This window comes from Choloepus didactylus, chromosome 5 (assembly GCF_015220235.1).
Source record: "Choloepus didactylus isolate mChoDid1 chromosome 5, mChoDid1.pri, whole genome shotgun sequence".
Classification (NCBI taxonomy): Eukaryota; Metazoa; Chordata; class Mammalia; order Pilosa; family Megalonychidae; genus Choloepus; species Choloepus didactylus.
Window position 1 is genome coordinate 59613208 of NC_051311.1, and position 16461 is coordinate 59629668.

The window sequence follows — 16461 nt, forward strand, 5'->3', positions numbered from 1 at the left end:
CCCTTGAAGTTAGAAACATCCTCTTAAGTTCTAATATATCCTCCCTAAGGGAACAGGCACCCCCTCCACCACCACCCCATCTACTAGGGAGGGTCTCAGACATAAGGAGCCACATTTCCTTAAGAAAAGGTGTTAAATCCCTCAGGAATGTTAGGATGGGAAAAAAATTGAGACTCAATGACCTATAGTGAAAAACACATAACTCAGAGGGAGACCTGAAACTGTGTACATGAGTGTAGACCAATGGTAAAAGAGAACAGTGGTGAATCAGAGAGGCCAGAGTAAGGGAGGTTTCGGGTCAGCTCTGCTCAATCCAGAATAGTCTCTTAGAATACACTTTGCAAGGCAGAAAGGAAAACATTTTCTTTGTCCCTCTGTGAGGTCTCTCAGAAAGGGACTGTGTGCCAAACCCAGTGCCTTACATGGGGGCCTTAGGCCACCTGGTTTTCTGCTGGGCTGAGGATGGCTCAGCTGCTCCAGGCTTGGGGCTGTCACACCTGCATCATTCAAGGGCACTGGGGAAGGCTGGCCCTCTCTGACATTCTATGCCTGTAGGACCCCAAAGCAGGTTCCCACACCAGCTTTGACCCCTGCCCAGAGATGCTGTCCCAGCCCCAGAGAGCACTGGGCCCATCAGCACTCATGGCTCTGAGGCTCTGAGAGGGTGGCAGAGGGGCTGGCAGTACCCACCCACCCCCACCTTCCTTCTGCAGAACCGAGTTAAGCAGAGGCAAAGAGGAGAAGGTGCCAGACTATTTCCTGCATGGCCTCAGTTTCCCCTTCTGTAACCTGTCACCTGCCAAGTGGCAAAAAATAGAAGTGGACTGGGGCAAAGGTGAAGTCCAGGTAGTTAATGAAGGAGGCCATTGGCCTGCACTGGGAAGCCAGAAACTCTACTCTCAGCGTGGCATAAAGAACACAGCCGTGGACATGAACTTTGGGCCTCTGCCACCAAGGCCAGATTCTACATCTCACTAGCTGTGCAGCAACCTGGGCAGCATCCCAGTTTCCTCATCTATGAATTGGGAATAATGCCACCTGCTTTCCCACCTCACTGAGTCGCCAGAGAATAAAATGAGATCATGTGGGTGCAAGTGCATTGTGAGTTGTGGAGTTGTGCAAATGTTAAAGAATCTTGACGAGGTTGAGGAAGGACTAAGAGGTCCCAGGTGCACTGCTTTTGTGGCTTTATTGATTCTCACTGATTCTCCAGATGGCTCTACTTGAATTGCAAACTTCTCTTCCTATGGCCTTCCTCTAATTAGTGGATGTTCCTGCTGGATTTCCCTCACTCCTCCCAATGTGGCACCATATCTTACTCTGAGATTTGCCTATCTTATTTGCATGCATCTATGTCAGCCCTTTTGAGCACAGGTCTTCAGAAAGCAGGGTGTGTGCAGCCATTGTTTTCTCTATCTGGTGCCCAGCACAGAGATGATGAGGATGCTGGTGGCGGGGGGAGGGGCCTGCCTTGTCCAAGGAACTGCAGCAGGAGCAGGGATTTGGATGTGGTGGAGGGAATGGATTGGAAATCAGGGGATTCTATTTCTCACTCCTTGCAAATTGTTGTGAGGCTTTGGGCAAGTAACTTCATGTGTCAGAAAAACTGGGCATCCTCATTTTTAAAGAGGGTGCACATATCTTCTCCTACAGTAATGGAAGGAGGATAAAACTAGGCAATAAAGGATGTTATAAAATCTAAAGTGCTCTGCCAGGTCAAGGTGATGTTCTTTGTAACCCTTGAGGCAGCTGGTTATATGAGGGGCCCAATGAGAGCAGATTCTGGTGCTGGGAGCTGTGGCAGTGTATCTGGTAAAGCCCAACTCCCCCAGGAGAATAAAGCTCATGAGCACCCCTAGGCCAAGCTGCCTGCCCACCGTGACATGCAGTAAATCCATCTTCTCTCTCCCTCCCAGAGTTAATGACCAAGGAGGACCTCCAGACCCTCAAAGGTGGGGGAAGAAGAGTAGGTCTCTGGATCTTCTAAGATCTTTCTATTGAGATATAATTTTAAAAAGTATGGACAGTCAGATGCACAGATTTTAAATGTACAATTGGAAAGGTTTTGAAAAATGCAAACGCCCATGTAATCCACACCCCATCAAGATGTAGAAATTTCCTTCATCCAGAAAATTCTCTTATGCTTCTTCCCAGTTCTTCCCAGTGGGCTTTTCTTTCCAATTCCTTAAGTTCAGGTCAAAGCCAGGCATTTCTTCACCTGATACACCCTCCCTTTCATTTTGCAAACTGGACATTCATGAGGAAGTGGGTCAAGCAGGAAAGAAGGGAGAAGGCTGGGGGCAGGCAAACGTCAGCCAGCCAGCCAGAGCCCGCAGAGGCACACTCTGAAGTGTCTCAGCTCATGAGGAAGGAAACTGCAGTAAAAAGTTGTGGCGGGGTGGGGTTGGGGTGATGTTAAGTGCTGAGTCCATAGATATAGACTTGGCCAAAGAGTTCTCGGACCTGTCCTGCTCCTTCCGTGCCAGGCACCGTGCCGGGCCTGGGGCATATAAAGGTGACCATATGCGATAACCTCTGCCTGAAAGCTTCTTGGAAAGTGGGCCTTTTATCCAGGGATGGGGAGAAGGGTCCATACACCAGAATCAGAGCATTTGTTAGGTTCCCACCATGGGCAAGGCCCTGTGCAGAGCGCAAGGCCTGTCCCTAGGAGAACACCAGGGAAAGCGTTCCTTGAGGTGTCCAGATCAGTGAGTTTTCTCAGTCACTTGTGTCAACTTTTCCCATGGTTTATAGGGAGTAAGATGGTGGGGAAATGTTGGGGATAGAAGGAAAGCAGATGTGTGTTTATGAACGCGTGCATGTATGAGTGTGTGTGTGTGTTTGTGTGTGTGTGTGTGAGAGAGAGAGACAGAGACAGAGAGAGAGATTAAAGGTGGGGCCCCTATAAACAGGTGGCTCCTGTGGCTGAATGGGCTGTTTGCACCAGCAAGACAGGTTGCAACATGAACGTACTGTCGAAATGCTCATGTAATTTAACATGTCATTGTTATGAAGCACTCGCCTGCCTACCCAATAGCACAGATGGTCAGCCCCGTTGCCCTCTTTTGCAGCCCTTAGCCCCAGCTTGCCTATTTCTCATGGCGACAAGAGCTTCTACAACCCTGGGTATTTATCTGACCTTGAATCTTGAGCTTTATTCTCAGGGCATTTGCTTTGTGCATATCCTACCTGATATGACCTGGGTGAAGGTGGAAAAAAAAGCCAAAAGCTCAAGGGAAAGCCTGCCTCAGCCCCTTCACAGCTGTCTCTTGTTCTGGGCCTGGAACATTCCCTCCAACGACCAGCCACCTCTCATCTTCCACTCCCATGGCTCCATGCCCAGCCAAGGAATCCTGTGTCAGCCTCAGCAGGTAACGGGATCCTGCCCTGCAGACCCAGTCCCATCGATTGGCCCAGACATTACCTTTCTTAAGAAAAGTCATCAGCATCACTCCTGGGAGGCTCATGTAACCCAAGACTCGAAAGGGGGAGAGATAAGATCAGCCCTTATTAAGTCTCTCTCTTACCCCCTGATGACCCCTCCTCTTTCCAGATTTCTTCTGTTGGAACAATGCCCTCCTCTGGATGAATTGGCACCAGTTACTTTGCAGGATTCGTTTCTTTTCTTCTTTACTTAGTTTCTGCCAAGAAGAAGAGAGGGAAAGGAAAGAAAAGTTACTGCTACTTAGAGAGGAGGGAATGGGTTGAAACTAAGAGCCTCTCTGTGTAGTGAACCAGTCTGGGTTCAGTTTCCTCTACTCTAACATGGCGATGAAAAGACCAATCTTGGAACCACAATGTGAAAATGAAATGAGATGAAGTGCATAAAGCCCCCTCACTGTGCCTGGAGCCCAGCAGGTGCCTGAGGCTTGGAAGTAGCCATGATTATCATGACCATGTAAATGGAGGTCATGGGTGGTGGGTTGTAGTCCCTAGGCCTCCTCCATGGTCACTTACCCTGCCCCTCCAAGGCCTGCCATGGTGTGGCTGGGTGGCTGGTAAAACCGTCAGTAGAAAATCTTCCTTCCCTTTTCTATGCCAACCAGTCATGCCATTTGGGCAGAGTCTTCTGAGGCCATGTCTGTGGCTGCCCATCAGGCACCTGAGAAAATGTAAAGAGAGCAGTTAATCCCACAAGCCATTGCTGATTGTCTCTTGAAAAGCACAAACTGATTCTGAAATCCTTGCTGCTTCTTAGCATATTCCATAGCCTTGCATTATTTTTATTTTAATTTTTTTAACACACATCCAAGGGCTACCTGGTACTAACCTGCTAAATCCGACAACAAAGTCAGGCATTCCCCAGCCTCATTTTCTTCCTAATATTTATAGGATGTATAAAGTGTCTTCTGGAGCTCAATCTCATTCTTTGGAGGACTCAGATATTTTCCTTATCAGTGGGTGCCTAGACACACTGGCTAGGGACTACTGGGAACTAGAAGGCAATATTAACCTGAAAAGGCAACGGAGAGCAAAACTGAAGGCCTTAGTCCCTAACCCCACCCCAGAGAAAAGCAGAAAGCAAATAACAGCGTCACTACTGGAAACGTCTCAAGCCTGAGATGCCCAGAACACGGGCACATGAGTCATTGCTGGTTATTAGTGAAAAGCAGGAAGGCATCTTGCCACAAAGATGTGCCTGTGTTTATCTCCACAGCCTGTCTTCTAAGAATGTTGCAGGTCCGTTAGAGAATATGGTGACTTGGTGATTATCTTCCATCAGACTCTGATCCTATACCAGCTAAGACAGGGCTGTGTCCTTGTACGGATAGGGCTGCTGTATAAAATTTTGCAAATTGTTCCCTGCACAAAGTTGCTGGTCTAGCTGAAACCCAGCCTATACTCTGCTTGAAAGCTATGTACTCTTGTTTTATTGAATCTGCACCAAGATATTTTCCACTGGCCAAGCCATGCACCTGTAGTGCCATGTTCACCCAGAGGGGGCATCTTTTCCTAATTTCCTAAAGGCAATCTAAGAGCTAGACAGAGCTGTGCATGCGGTCTATGTGGATAAAATATCCACTCTCCCCGAGCCCTCAGAGAGGGCTAGTGGCAGGGAATGCCTTAGGTATCTGGCCTGAGTGAGCTGTATTTATTTTAAAAACAGCAGTCGCAATGGCCCACAAGGTGAGTGGCCCCTCTGTCAGGCTCCCATGGAGAGAGAGGTACCCAGGCATCTGTTCAAGCCAACAATCATGTCTCTAGCTCTACCACGTATCAAGCATAGTGCTCAGTGCCAGGAGAGCTTCACTGAGAATGTACTGCCAGTGTAGGATGTTGAGAAACGGATAGAAGTCTCACAGGCAGACCCTCAGAGCCAGCCCTTAGGTGGCTTACAGTATTTGAAGGCAGAACTCGCCAGCATAAGACCCCACTGATAAGGGTGGCTGGGGCTTTGTTTGGTTTTGCTTGTCTATTCCTTCAGATCAATCCCAAATAAGCCCAGCAGACTGGGCTTGGAGCCTTTGGTTCCCATTTGAACCAAAGCAGCTCTATATGTACCTGTCCTATATATTTAATATATATAATAGAATTTTATTTGAATAAGAGCTGCTTTTTTAAAAAAAGTTTTGTATTCACTGATAGGGAAACTTGCTTTTTGAATGAGAAGACTTGATTTTGAATCTCAGCTCAATTACTGGCTATGAAAAACTATGAGCCTCTGTTTCTTTATCTATAAAATGGGAGAAACTGCAGCAACCCAATGGACCTCAAATAGTCATAGTGATAATCAAACTATCTGAATATGTGAAAGGGCTACACAATCACAAGGAATTAGTAGTATCTATTTCTGCCTGGCAAAACCTTGTCAATCTGTGCTTTGCAGTCTGTTTCCTTGACTACCAAAAAGTTACATGTTTCTGGTTCAAAGGAAAGAGTCCCAGGCTAGATATAAATGTATTTGAATTTTTATTGCATAGTATAAGTTAAGGAAATTTGGTTTTCCTCTCTTAACTACTGCCCACACCCCTCTGTCCCATACACATATAGAACACATGCTTTCATGACCAAAGGATGGTAAGTCAACAGTACTCTCTTCTCGTATGAATTAGAAAAGCCCCATCCATGGTCCATGTGAGCTCCAAACGTCCCTCTTGGTCCAATGACTTGGCTCCATGGGGACAGTCTGAGGCTTGAAGCCCAGACACATACACACTCACACACATGCATCAGCATTCACACACTTCACCCAATCAGTCATGCCAACTTGGGCCATAAAAGGTGGAACCCAGCTTACACAGAGCAAAGTGCTTCCCTGAGCCCAGCCTGCTGGACCTGGTGTCTTTCACCGGCACAAAAGCACTGGGCTGTTCAATAATGTAGTGTGAAAGCTGGTAGGCATCAGAGTAATTGTTGGACTGTGTGGCTAGTAACAGACAATATCCTTCTTGTTGCCGACTGGATTATAAAGCAAATGGATTGGCCTGCTGTGGTATCCCTTGCTTTCTCCTCTTCCTCTTTCTCCTTCCCCCATCCCTTCTCTCCCTCTCCCTCTGTCTCTCTCCACCCCTTCTCCTCCCCCATCTCTCCTTTCCTAACCTTTCTTCAACCTTAATAGAAATAAATAATTCTAAACAGTGCCACACTCCACTGATGAAAAGAAGATACAGCCCCATTTTGCTTTCTCTTTTGGAAGCTGTAATTTTGCTTCTCAAAAAGAAGGAACCTCTTTGGGTCCCTTTTACCTACCCCCTAAACATTATGTTCAATGGATTGGTTTTTGAGGTGTGGCTGAAAGGAAGGAAAAGTGAGGATCCAATCTGGGACCCAAGGCAGACTACACCTTTCCATGCAGGCAGGCAAGTCCACCATTTGAACTAAACATGGTGGGACAGGATGCTTGGCTTGCTACGTAGTCCAGAAAGGTTCTTGAGCTTCCAGCTGACTCTTTCATCTGCTGATTCTGTTTAAATCTTATATCCGCTTCTTGCTTCAGTGACCTCAGCCATTGAATGAGGCCAGGAGGCATGGATTGAACCAAAACCTTCAATGCTCGGGTTGACTTTAGGTCTTTGAGAGGGTAAAGGGATTGTGGGTTCAGTTGCCAGCAGCTGGTGGCAGAGGGAAAATTATAGTGTAATCTCTGCCTTCGTGTTTTTGGGTTTATCCAAAGACAATCTAAATACCTAGACTTCCATGAGATCGTGATGTCATTCACCAGATCCTAGAATCAAGGCACTGAAAAGACTTACATCCTTGGAGTCATAGAGGAAACCTGTTACGCACCCATCTTCCTAGAATGGTTCTCTTTACTAGTTATTCCATTTTCCTCTGAGACACACAGAGGTAACTGCCCATTTCTGTGGGCATTCCTGAAGGGGGAGTAGGCAAAGATATTAGAAGACCCAGCCTCTTCCCTAACAGATCCTAGATGTAGACACAATAACCAAAGAGCCTCCCATAATTTCCTACTCGAGTAGGCATTCCAGGACCTCTTAACTTTTCCATCAGGCTCATTTGGGGAGACCTTCTCCCACTCTATCTCACCTTATATTCTAAGCACAGATTCCCCAAAGGGTACACTTTGAGCATATGCCATGGGCAACGTGAAGCACTGAGGATTGGAGGTCATCTGCGGGGAGAAGGAGCAAGCTCTGATATCCGAGGCTGGTGAGCCCAGGCTGGAGGGCCTGGGGAGACAGAAGAGCAACCACCCCTCCAGCTTGGAGTCTTGCCTGGGCCGACCTCACAGAGAGCCCTATTTCCAAATTGAAATTTGTTTGTCTGGCCAGCAGCACTGAGAGTTCATGTATCTATCACTGTATTTAGGAATTAATTTCTAGAGGGCTTAATCACAGCTTCTCTCCCTCTCCCTCACCCCCTTCCTCCCTCCATTCCTCTGCCTTCTAATTTTCCACTTGGCTGGGAATTTACCAGCAGTGAAGTTCAGGCTTAGGGGAAGGCAGAGGTAGCTGCTTCATTAGAGAGGATAATCTCACTGGAACCACTGACTTGTATAATAACCTCTTCTGAGGGGCCCAGGGTCTTTCTTCCCATGGCTTTTAGCCCCTCTGAACTCACAACGAGAAGGGCTGAACTGCAGAGAAGGTAGAATGAGGTGGGGAGGTAAGCGGAGGTTAGGGGGAGCAACTGTGGACTCTAGGGGCCTGGAGTGTCTTCTTGGACCTGCTTCCTGCTGTCCATAATCAGGTCTGTGTTTGGGGGCAGAGGCGGCAATGGTGACAGTAGGGATAGGTTTCTGGAAACTCAACATCACATAACGTACACTCTTTGAGTCCTTATGAACCCCAGTTTTCCTGCCTGAGAAATGGATGGAGCGTCCTTCACCTCAGTGGTGCTTTACATCGGAGTGAAAGGAAATGCTTTAGGAAGTACTTGGAACTCCTTTGCAGGGAACATTGAAGCTGGCCCCCCAGCCATCGTGAATTAACCCTTTGCACATTTTCCAGCTCTTGTCTGGCTAAGAGGAAATCATAGTCCTAGAAAAGCAGCAGGCCATTACCTGACAGACCCCATAAGAAATCAGAAGGAATTCATTCTTTCCCCTCCATTATCCCATCACTTTTAAGGTCAATTGTCTGTACTTTTCCACATTTGCAGCCTCCACCATCAAGGGCCCTGAGGGATGGTAGAAATGTCAAAACATCACTAGCACTGACCTTAAACTTGACTCTTCACTAACATAGTTGAGTTCTCAATACCCTTTGGCAGCTATTAGGAAAGCAAAGTTTTAACCCATACCACTCTTTCCATCTTTTCTCCCTTCTGGCCTCTGGGGCTTCCCCTCCCTCATTAAGAGGAAAACTGCTGCAACCATCCCTTTTTGATTTTGATTTGCCTATGGGCAAGTCTTGGAGAAAATCTCTACTTCTGCCTCAGCCGCAGCTTGGAGGGGTTGGATGAGGAAGGCAGAGAAGAGATGGGATTGAACTAATAGCTAACATTTATTAGAGGCTTAGTGTGAGCTAGAGATTATACAGATGGGATGTTTAAAATTGTAAGCTATAGATGGGTTCCCTGGAAAGACTTAGATCTGGGGGGAGGTGACGAGTGGTTGTTTTGCAATGGCAAGATGCAGCCTCATAAGCCCAGAAGCTGCAAACAATGCAGATGAAACATCTTCTGAGAGTCCCCAACCAAGTGCCTTTGTACCCCCTGGGAGAGAGATGGTGTCTTCTCTTTCCTATCTGAATTTCTATTTGGTGACTCCAGGTGATGTTTGGCCTAGAAGCAGTCTCATTTTTCCTCTTCATAATTTAATCAAAGGCATTTTTCAGACCCTACTGATTGCTCTTGGAAATAGGAACTTCAAAGTTGAGGAGCCAGTGAATAATTTAAGGTCGTGCCAGCTCTCTGGCTCCGCTGTTAATGGGAGTAATAACACTATGAATAGCGATGTCAGTGCAGACACCCTGGGAAAGTCCATAACATTAGCTTAATGGCTGAAGGTAATGGAGTCCTCCCCGAGGAGCTGGCCTGGGAAATTAACTCCCAAGACTTCTAGGGAGATGCTACTGTTGCCACGGATCTGCTAGAGCAGCCAGGGAACACGACAGAGATGACCAAACTCCTGTCTGACCTTTAATTCCCGGGATGAGGTTTCCCAGAAGGGTCCTGGAGAATCCATCTTTATCCAAAAAGTTCAAATGGCATCACAGTAGAAGGTTTAAAAAAAAAAAAAAGTGATTTTGCCTAGAGAGGAAGATTGAAGGGAAATTTTTTAATTGCCATCAAGTACATGAAGAGAAGAGTTGGCAAGGAAAATGGGTTTAGCCTGCAGCAAGGAAGTTTCAAGGAGGTGGAGCACAGTGGCTACAGTGCAGATTCTAGGGTTTTCTGGCCCTCTCTGAGTAAGTGGTGACACAGGAAGTTACTTGACCACCCTCCTCTGCAGTTTCCTCAGGGTATCACTGTGAGGCTTAAATGATAGTGCCTCATAAGAACCCATTAACTAGTAGCCAGGATTGGCGTATTCAGGATCATCTTTACTTTCGGATTACACATCCACTCTGCTCTAAGGTCTTCCTTTCTGACCACTGATCTCCCTTTTCCTGAGGGGCAGCTTTAGCCTATGGCCTTCAGTGATTTTTCCCTTCTTTTGCTAAATCTTCCTCACAGGCTCCCCATTGCCAGGCCATCCGTCCCACTGAGGCCCAGGTGACTTTTCCCTGCAACAGGGAGGAGAGACTTTCACCCAGAGGCCCCCACAGCTTTCCTCTGAGCCTGAGAGTTACACCAAAATCAGGTCAGGGTGCCCAGGTCCCTCTCTTTCCCCATCTCCTTTCCCCCACCACATCTGTCTGCTCTCTCCCTCATCTCCTGCCCCACGTGAGCTCCACATCCTTGGCTGCTGTGTTCTTTTCTACACTCCTTGTCCATAGCCCCCTCCTGCTCTGAAGCAGCTCCCAACATCATCCTTCCTCTACAAGTCTTTTCTCTTTAACCAAAAGAAATCAGCAACTCAAGAGTGATTTCCCTGTTCCATCTTATCTCAACTTGTCCCTCTGAGGAGAATGCTTTCCCTTACCCCATGGCAGAATTGGTCCAAAGTTTCCAAATAATGATGACTCAGTGAAGCTCCTGATTCACATGGCTTATCTGACTCGGATTAAGTACTGTTTCCTGAAACTCAGATACTTCCATGCAGTAAATTCCATTGTAAGAAAGGGATAGTCATGGCCCCAACATCAGAACTTAAATACCTTCTCTTAACATCAGAACTTAAATACCTTCTCCTATATTTTATTTCTGCATTTGGGTTATATACATGCTTTTTATGTGCATCTTTCACAAGTCTTCATGAAATAAGACTGTAAGATCCCAAATCACACTGGCTTCAGTTCACCTGTGACACAGACCTTGCCCAATACAGGGCATTAAACAATATTAGCAAACCTTATATAGCAGTTACAATGTGCCTGAAATTTCAATCCATGGCAGTCTGGCTGCAGAGTCCATGCTTTTAGCTACATACTATACTTCTTTGAACTTTCCTTTCCCTCCCTTCTACCAGTCACATTTCTTTTCTGACTGCTAGGACATGACAGATACAGGGGATTCCAAATTGACTCAGACAGTTTCTTCTTTGAGAAGCTTACACTTGGTAGGAGAGGACTGCACTTAGCCCAATAATTGTCACAGACTCTAAAAAGTTCTAGAGTATGGGAAACTCCAAAGTGCTATGAGGCCATGAAAAGGAAGCTCTTAATCTGCCTGGTTTTGCAGGTGATGGGTAGTTGAACCATGTCTGGAAGGCATGCGGGTGGAAAAGTGAGTGAAGAGAGGGCAGTCCAGACAGAAGAAATGGCATGTTCAAAGATAAGGAAGCCTGAAAGAGTATATTTTATTTATGGAAGGAACAAGTCTTAGTTTGCCAAAGGAGGGTAGGACAATGGCAATTGCTGAAGATGGCTGGAGAAGTAGAATAGACAGGACTTAGCACCTCTTTATAGGAGAGTGATGGGAGGTGAAGGGTTTTAGGATGACTCAAGTTTCTGCGTTAGGCAACTGGTGGTTGGAACTACCATATTTTCCAAGTTTGGGCATATTGGAGGACAAGGAAGTGAGATCTGTTTTGGACATGTTAAGTTTGGACACATCCTGGTCAAGACATCTTGAAAGCGGCTGGAGACGCCTGACCTCAGTGCCGGGCCCCTGCTGGATCAAGCGACTTTCTCCCGAGTAACCTGTTGGTATGTCCTCCCCAGGTGTACCCGCAAGGAGCGATGTGAGCGGTCCAGGGAGCCCCGCAGGTTTGCCTCAGAGATGAAGCAATGCGTCCGGCTCACGGTCCATCCCAACAACATCTCCGTCTCTCAGTATAATGTGCTGGTAAGGGTCACGGGGCAGGGCCCAGAGGTGCAGGAAAGAGCCTCCCTCCAAAGAGATCCTCAACCCGAGGCCCCCTCAGGCCAGGCCTGGTCAGCAGAAGCAGCTCTAGAGCAGTGCTGGGGAATGCTAGAGAACAAGTGTCCATTGGGGATGGAAGAGGAGGGTGTGAACAGGAAATATTGGAAAGGGACTACGTGCATAATGGGAAGAAAGGGAAAACGATGATACCGAAAATGAGCAAAAGAGTGGTGAAGACAGAGTGTGATATTTTTTAGATATCTTCATCTGTAAAATGAGAAAAATTGGGAGTAATAGAAAAGGTGCTTGCTTAGTCCTGCCAAACACTCTCCTCACAAATCCCCTAAACATTCACATGCCCTGGAGTAAAATCCATTCAGGTTCTGCAGGAAGTTTCTTTTCTCTCTTTGCATCCAACCCCTTCTCTGTACCGCTTTGTAATAAACTGGCTCTCTCCTCGATGTTAATATTGCCTCTTATTTTCCTCTTTTCTTTTCCTCTGATCTCTCTTTCTCTCCCTCTTTCTTCCTTTATTCCACACCCTTCCTTTTTCCTCCCTCCTCCTCTCTCTCCCCCTGCCCAACTGTTCACAGCTGGTGCTGGAGACGTATAATGTCCCAGAGCTGTCAGCTGGCGTCAACTGCACCTTTGAGGACCTGTCAGAGATGGATGGGCTGGTGGTCGGCAATCAGATCCAGTGCTACTCCCCTGCAGCCAAGGAAGTGCCCCGGATAATCACGGAGAACGGTGAGCATCCCGGGAGGCCAGGCTGGGTGGCACATCCTTCCTCTGGATGTATCAGGAGAACCGAGGGAGTCTGGAGTCTGCAAGCAAGGAAGGGTCAAAGGAAGGGATGTGGGTTTTTGGGTATGTTACAGGCAGAAGGGGAAAAAGTACCCCCCCTCCCCATGACCTTTGGAACTGACTGTAGAAACCCTTCTATCTCAGCCCCAGGTAAGTCAACTTCATCCTGAGGGAGGAGCAGCTGCAGAGAGGACAGGTAGAGGGGCAAGGCTGGGAGACAGTATCAGAGCCAGGTTGAGTTCAGAGGTTGTACTGGAGTGGGAGAGGTATGGCTTGAAGAAGGGGAGGAGGTCAGGGGCAGGAATGGGGGCACTCGGGTCACCTGACTTCTTTCCCTCTCTTCAGACAGGTCAGGCTCTGGCCCTGGACCTCTGCCTCCCATTGTTAGTGGGCAGCTGCACCATGGTGGGTGTGGAGGGAGGTAGACAGAGGCTCAGTGCTAGCAAAGGACAGGCCTGGCCTGGCAGACTGATTCCATGTTGTCCCTCCCATTTGGGCTTGTCACATTTGTTTGGAGCTGATTGATTTATGAGGTTCTCAGGGAAGGCAGAGACCAAGGCTGGAAGTGGGGGGCTGGGGTCAGGGCTGTGAATTAAACATGGGCCCCAGCTGCACCCTCATACCAGCTGAAGATTCCAGGGACTCCCACCCCAGGGGAACCCTGAGCCCACCAGAGGAGGGGGCGTCAGAACGGGGTCTCTCTATATGGAGATGGGCAATGAGCCCATGTGGGTGTTTGCATGCACATATGTGTAAGACCTCTTGCTCCCTTTGTGGCAGCATTGCTGAGAGTCTGCATACCTGTTCCTCCCGGGGTGTTTGTAATTCTGTGACTCTGGCTTGCACATCATCCCTGTGAAGGCACATTTAGATATGTGGATACCTGTTGAGTGTGTGTGTGTGCATCTGTGTGTGTGCACATACATGGGGGGAGCTGAGAAAATTGTGGGTATAGGTGATACAATGCAGAAGGAGGAATAGACTAGAACGCACCCACTGCAGCTGTTCTCAAGGGTGTCTGGGGGCTGGGCCTGCTGAGTTAGGGCCCTGTCCAAGCTGAGAACATCTGTGGGAGAGCAGGCTCCCTTTCCCAGGGTGCCTTACTCTCATTGAGACCCTGACTTGATGCCTTGGCCTCCTTCCCTCGCTCTCAACTGGCTCTGCCCCACAGGAGACCACCATGTTGTACAGCTGCAGCTCAAGTCTAAGGAGACGGGCATGACCTTTGCCAGCACCAGCTTTGTTTTCTACAACTGCAGCGTCCATAATTCGTAAGTGGCCCCCAGCCTCACTCAGCAACCTATTCCTGGGGTCAAGGTCGGCAGAACAAGGTTGCATTAGAGTGGATTCTCTTTCAATGGTGCATCCAGAGATAAAAAACCCCCTCCCCCCGACACAGTTCCCAAGGAGTCACTATCTAGAGGCTCTGGAGAGGCTTGGTAAGAAGGCCTCATTCACCCCCAGAAGGAGTCAGGGTACCTCTGGTACCCACAGGGTTAATGGAAAGAGAATAGAATGAACAGTGAGTGAGAACCTATGGAGTAGGGATCTCCAAATCCCTAGCCCATACATCTTCTCTGGCATAAATCTTTCTAACTTGATTGAGTGTCCCACCATCTGTTAGGGGGTAGGGGTGCCTGTCTCCTGAAGAACAGAACAGCTAACACCCAGAGTCAGAGAAGTCTGAACTGGGAGAGAGGCCCCCATGTGTGTCCAGGGGACAACAGGTGGTTTAACAACTGACCAGAATGCTCAGCTCTCCACCGCCCCAGCAGGCTGGCTCAGGACTCAGGATGGTGAGTGTCAGAGGGAGGAAGAAAGGTCCGGGGTGGGTGGGCTCTCACCAGGGGCATTAGAAAGCCTGACTAGGGTTCTGGCTCCATATTACTTAAGTTTCCACTTCCCAAGGAACGACAGGGAAGGCAGAGAGGGCAGTGGTTCAGGCTCTGGCGTAGGACTAGCTGGAAACTTAACTAAATGTATCATGTTCCAGTTTTCTCTATAAAGATGAGGAAATTGTAGCACTCCTTCCAGGGATGTCATCCAAAATATTTAACAACCGGCATAGCACGGGCACTGTCCCATCAGAGCAGATTCTGGCTGGGACACTATATTGGTGGCACATCAGTCCTGCTTATCTTCACAGGATGGCCAGAGGGTTAAAAGAGCTACTGTAAGTATAGCACTCAGAACTATGTTTGGCCCATAGTTTAAGCACTGCTCAAGTTTTTGCTATTATATATTATTATTTCCTCTATAAATTGAGTCTTGAATTTATAGAGTATTTCCTCTATAAATTGGACTTGAATGGAGATTGCAGGCCTTTTTTCACCAAAGAAACCTTTCTTCAACTGAAATGATGTGAAAGCCCAAAATGCGAAATAGATGGAAGTAGTTGCTATTCTGAGGATGTAGGAGGCCTGGAACCCCACTTTCCAGGAACCCAACCCATCTCCTCACATTGTCTCCAAGGGAGCTCCATGGAAACCCCAGGGTTCCACAAAGCACAGTTTGAAAACCAAAGGATCTGATCTCAAAAAGCCCTGCTTGCTTTAACATGCAGTTCTATTTTCCTCTCCGTTCAGGAGAAGCTGGTTTATATGACCAAAGACATTTGGTGGCTAAGGGGTGGGGTGGCGGTGGGTGCTTTACGCTGGTGTTTTAGGATCTGTCTACTTGGTTACAGCAGCTGTGAGTCCAGAGCTTGGCTCTCTTTGGCACCTCAGTTAAGGAGGCAGACAGGTCTCCTGACCAAAAATGAGTTACCTGGGCACTGGGATTCTCTTCCTTCTTCTCGCCCTGGAGTTGCCTGTGGCTTTACCACTTAGTGGCCTGATCTCTCACTCCCCTCTTGCCTTCTGGGAAAGCAGAGTAGGTAAATGAAATCATGTGTGAAATGCCCATTCAGTCAATAAAATGATTTTAAGCATCTGCTACGTGTGAGACAATGTACTACTTATTAGTCAGGGAAGAGTCAAATTTGTACAACAAAGACTCAGTCACTCAAGAAGTCCATGGCTCCAGGACCAGTGAAAAAACCTGGACAAATGAATGAAATATAATACAGCATGGCTGGTGCTGTCATAGAGACATAAAAAGAGAGAGAGAGAGAAATTAGTGGGAGAAGGGCCCAATGTGATCAACCAACTCTCCTTTGGTCAAAGAGCAAGGAAGAGTTGGCCAGGAGAAAGGCAGGGAAAGGAGCACTGCAGATAGGGGAACAGCATGTGAGCAGAGCATGGCCTGCTCATGGCGGAGTGACCAACCATGTTGACAAGAAGAGTGAGGGTGGGCTTAGGCATGAGAAAGGGCTTTGTTTGTGTGGCAAGGCATTTGGCTTTTATCCTGTGGGGAAGGGGAGCTGTGTTGGGTTTTTAAAATAAAGTTGTCTTTGCTTCCTGGAGGTAGGGGGTGGAAGTGGAGCAGTCAGCCACAGAGAAGCCCAGAGTACTGAGAGAGCTTGCTCTGCCAGGGTGGGTCCATGTGGGTCCTTGACAGCTGAGACTTTGGGGTCAGTTTGAATTAAAACTCAAATTTTCCTTTGCTCTAACTCTGGCAGGCCCTCTACTCCAGAGCTTATTGGTCCCCTCTTTATCACAGGAGGATGCCAGCCTGTGGAGGTGGAGGGGGGCTGACCAGGCCCTGGGTGGCTGGTGCTGTCAGCTACATGCATGAGGGGAGGGAGAGGGCACAAGGCCAGAGATGATTGGCTTCCTGAGAGCCTAGAGACAAAGGGGAGAGATTTGTGTAAAATCTGCTCTTCCTGAGCAATGGTATTTGAGGATGGTTTCTCTTCATGCTAGAAAAGACCTTGGAGACTTAAGCCCTCTGGTTTGGGTTCACCCA

General features: G+C 47.8%; 1 protein-coding gene across 1 annotated transcript in view; it reads left to right on the forward strand.

The window, feature by feature from the left end:
- LOC119535309 (plexin-A4) overlaps window positions 1-16461 on the forward strand; it is a 175457-nt gene that overhangs the window by 67080 nt on the left and 91916 nt on the right. Inside the window, exons 4-6 of the mRNA XM_037837742.1 lie at window positions 11670-11793; window positions 12405-12558; window positions 13787-13886. Coding sequence (XP_037693670.1) covers window positions 11670-11793; window positions 12405-12558; window positions 13787-13886 — 378 coding nt within the window. The remainder of the gene's footprint in view (window positions 1-11669; window positions 11794-12404; window positions 12559-13786; window positions 13887-16461) is intronic.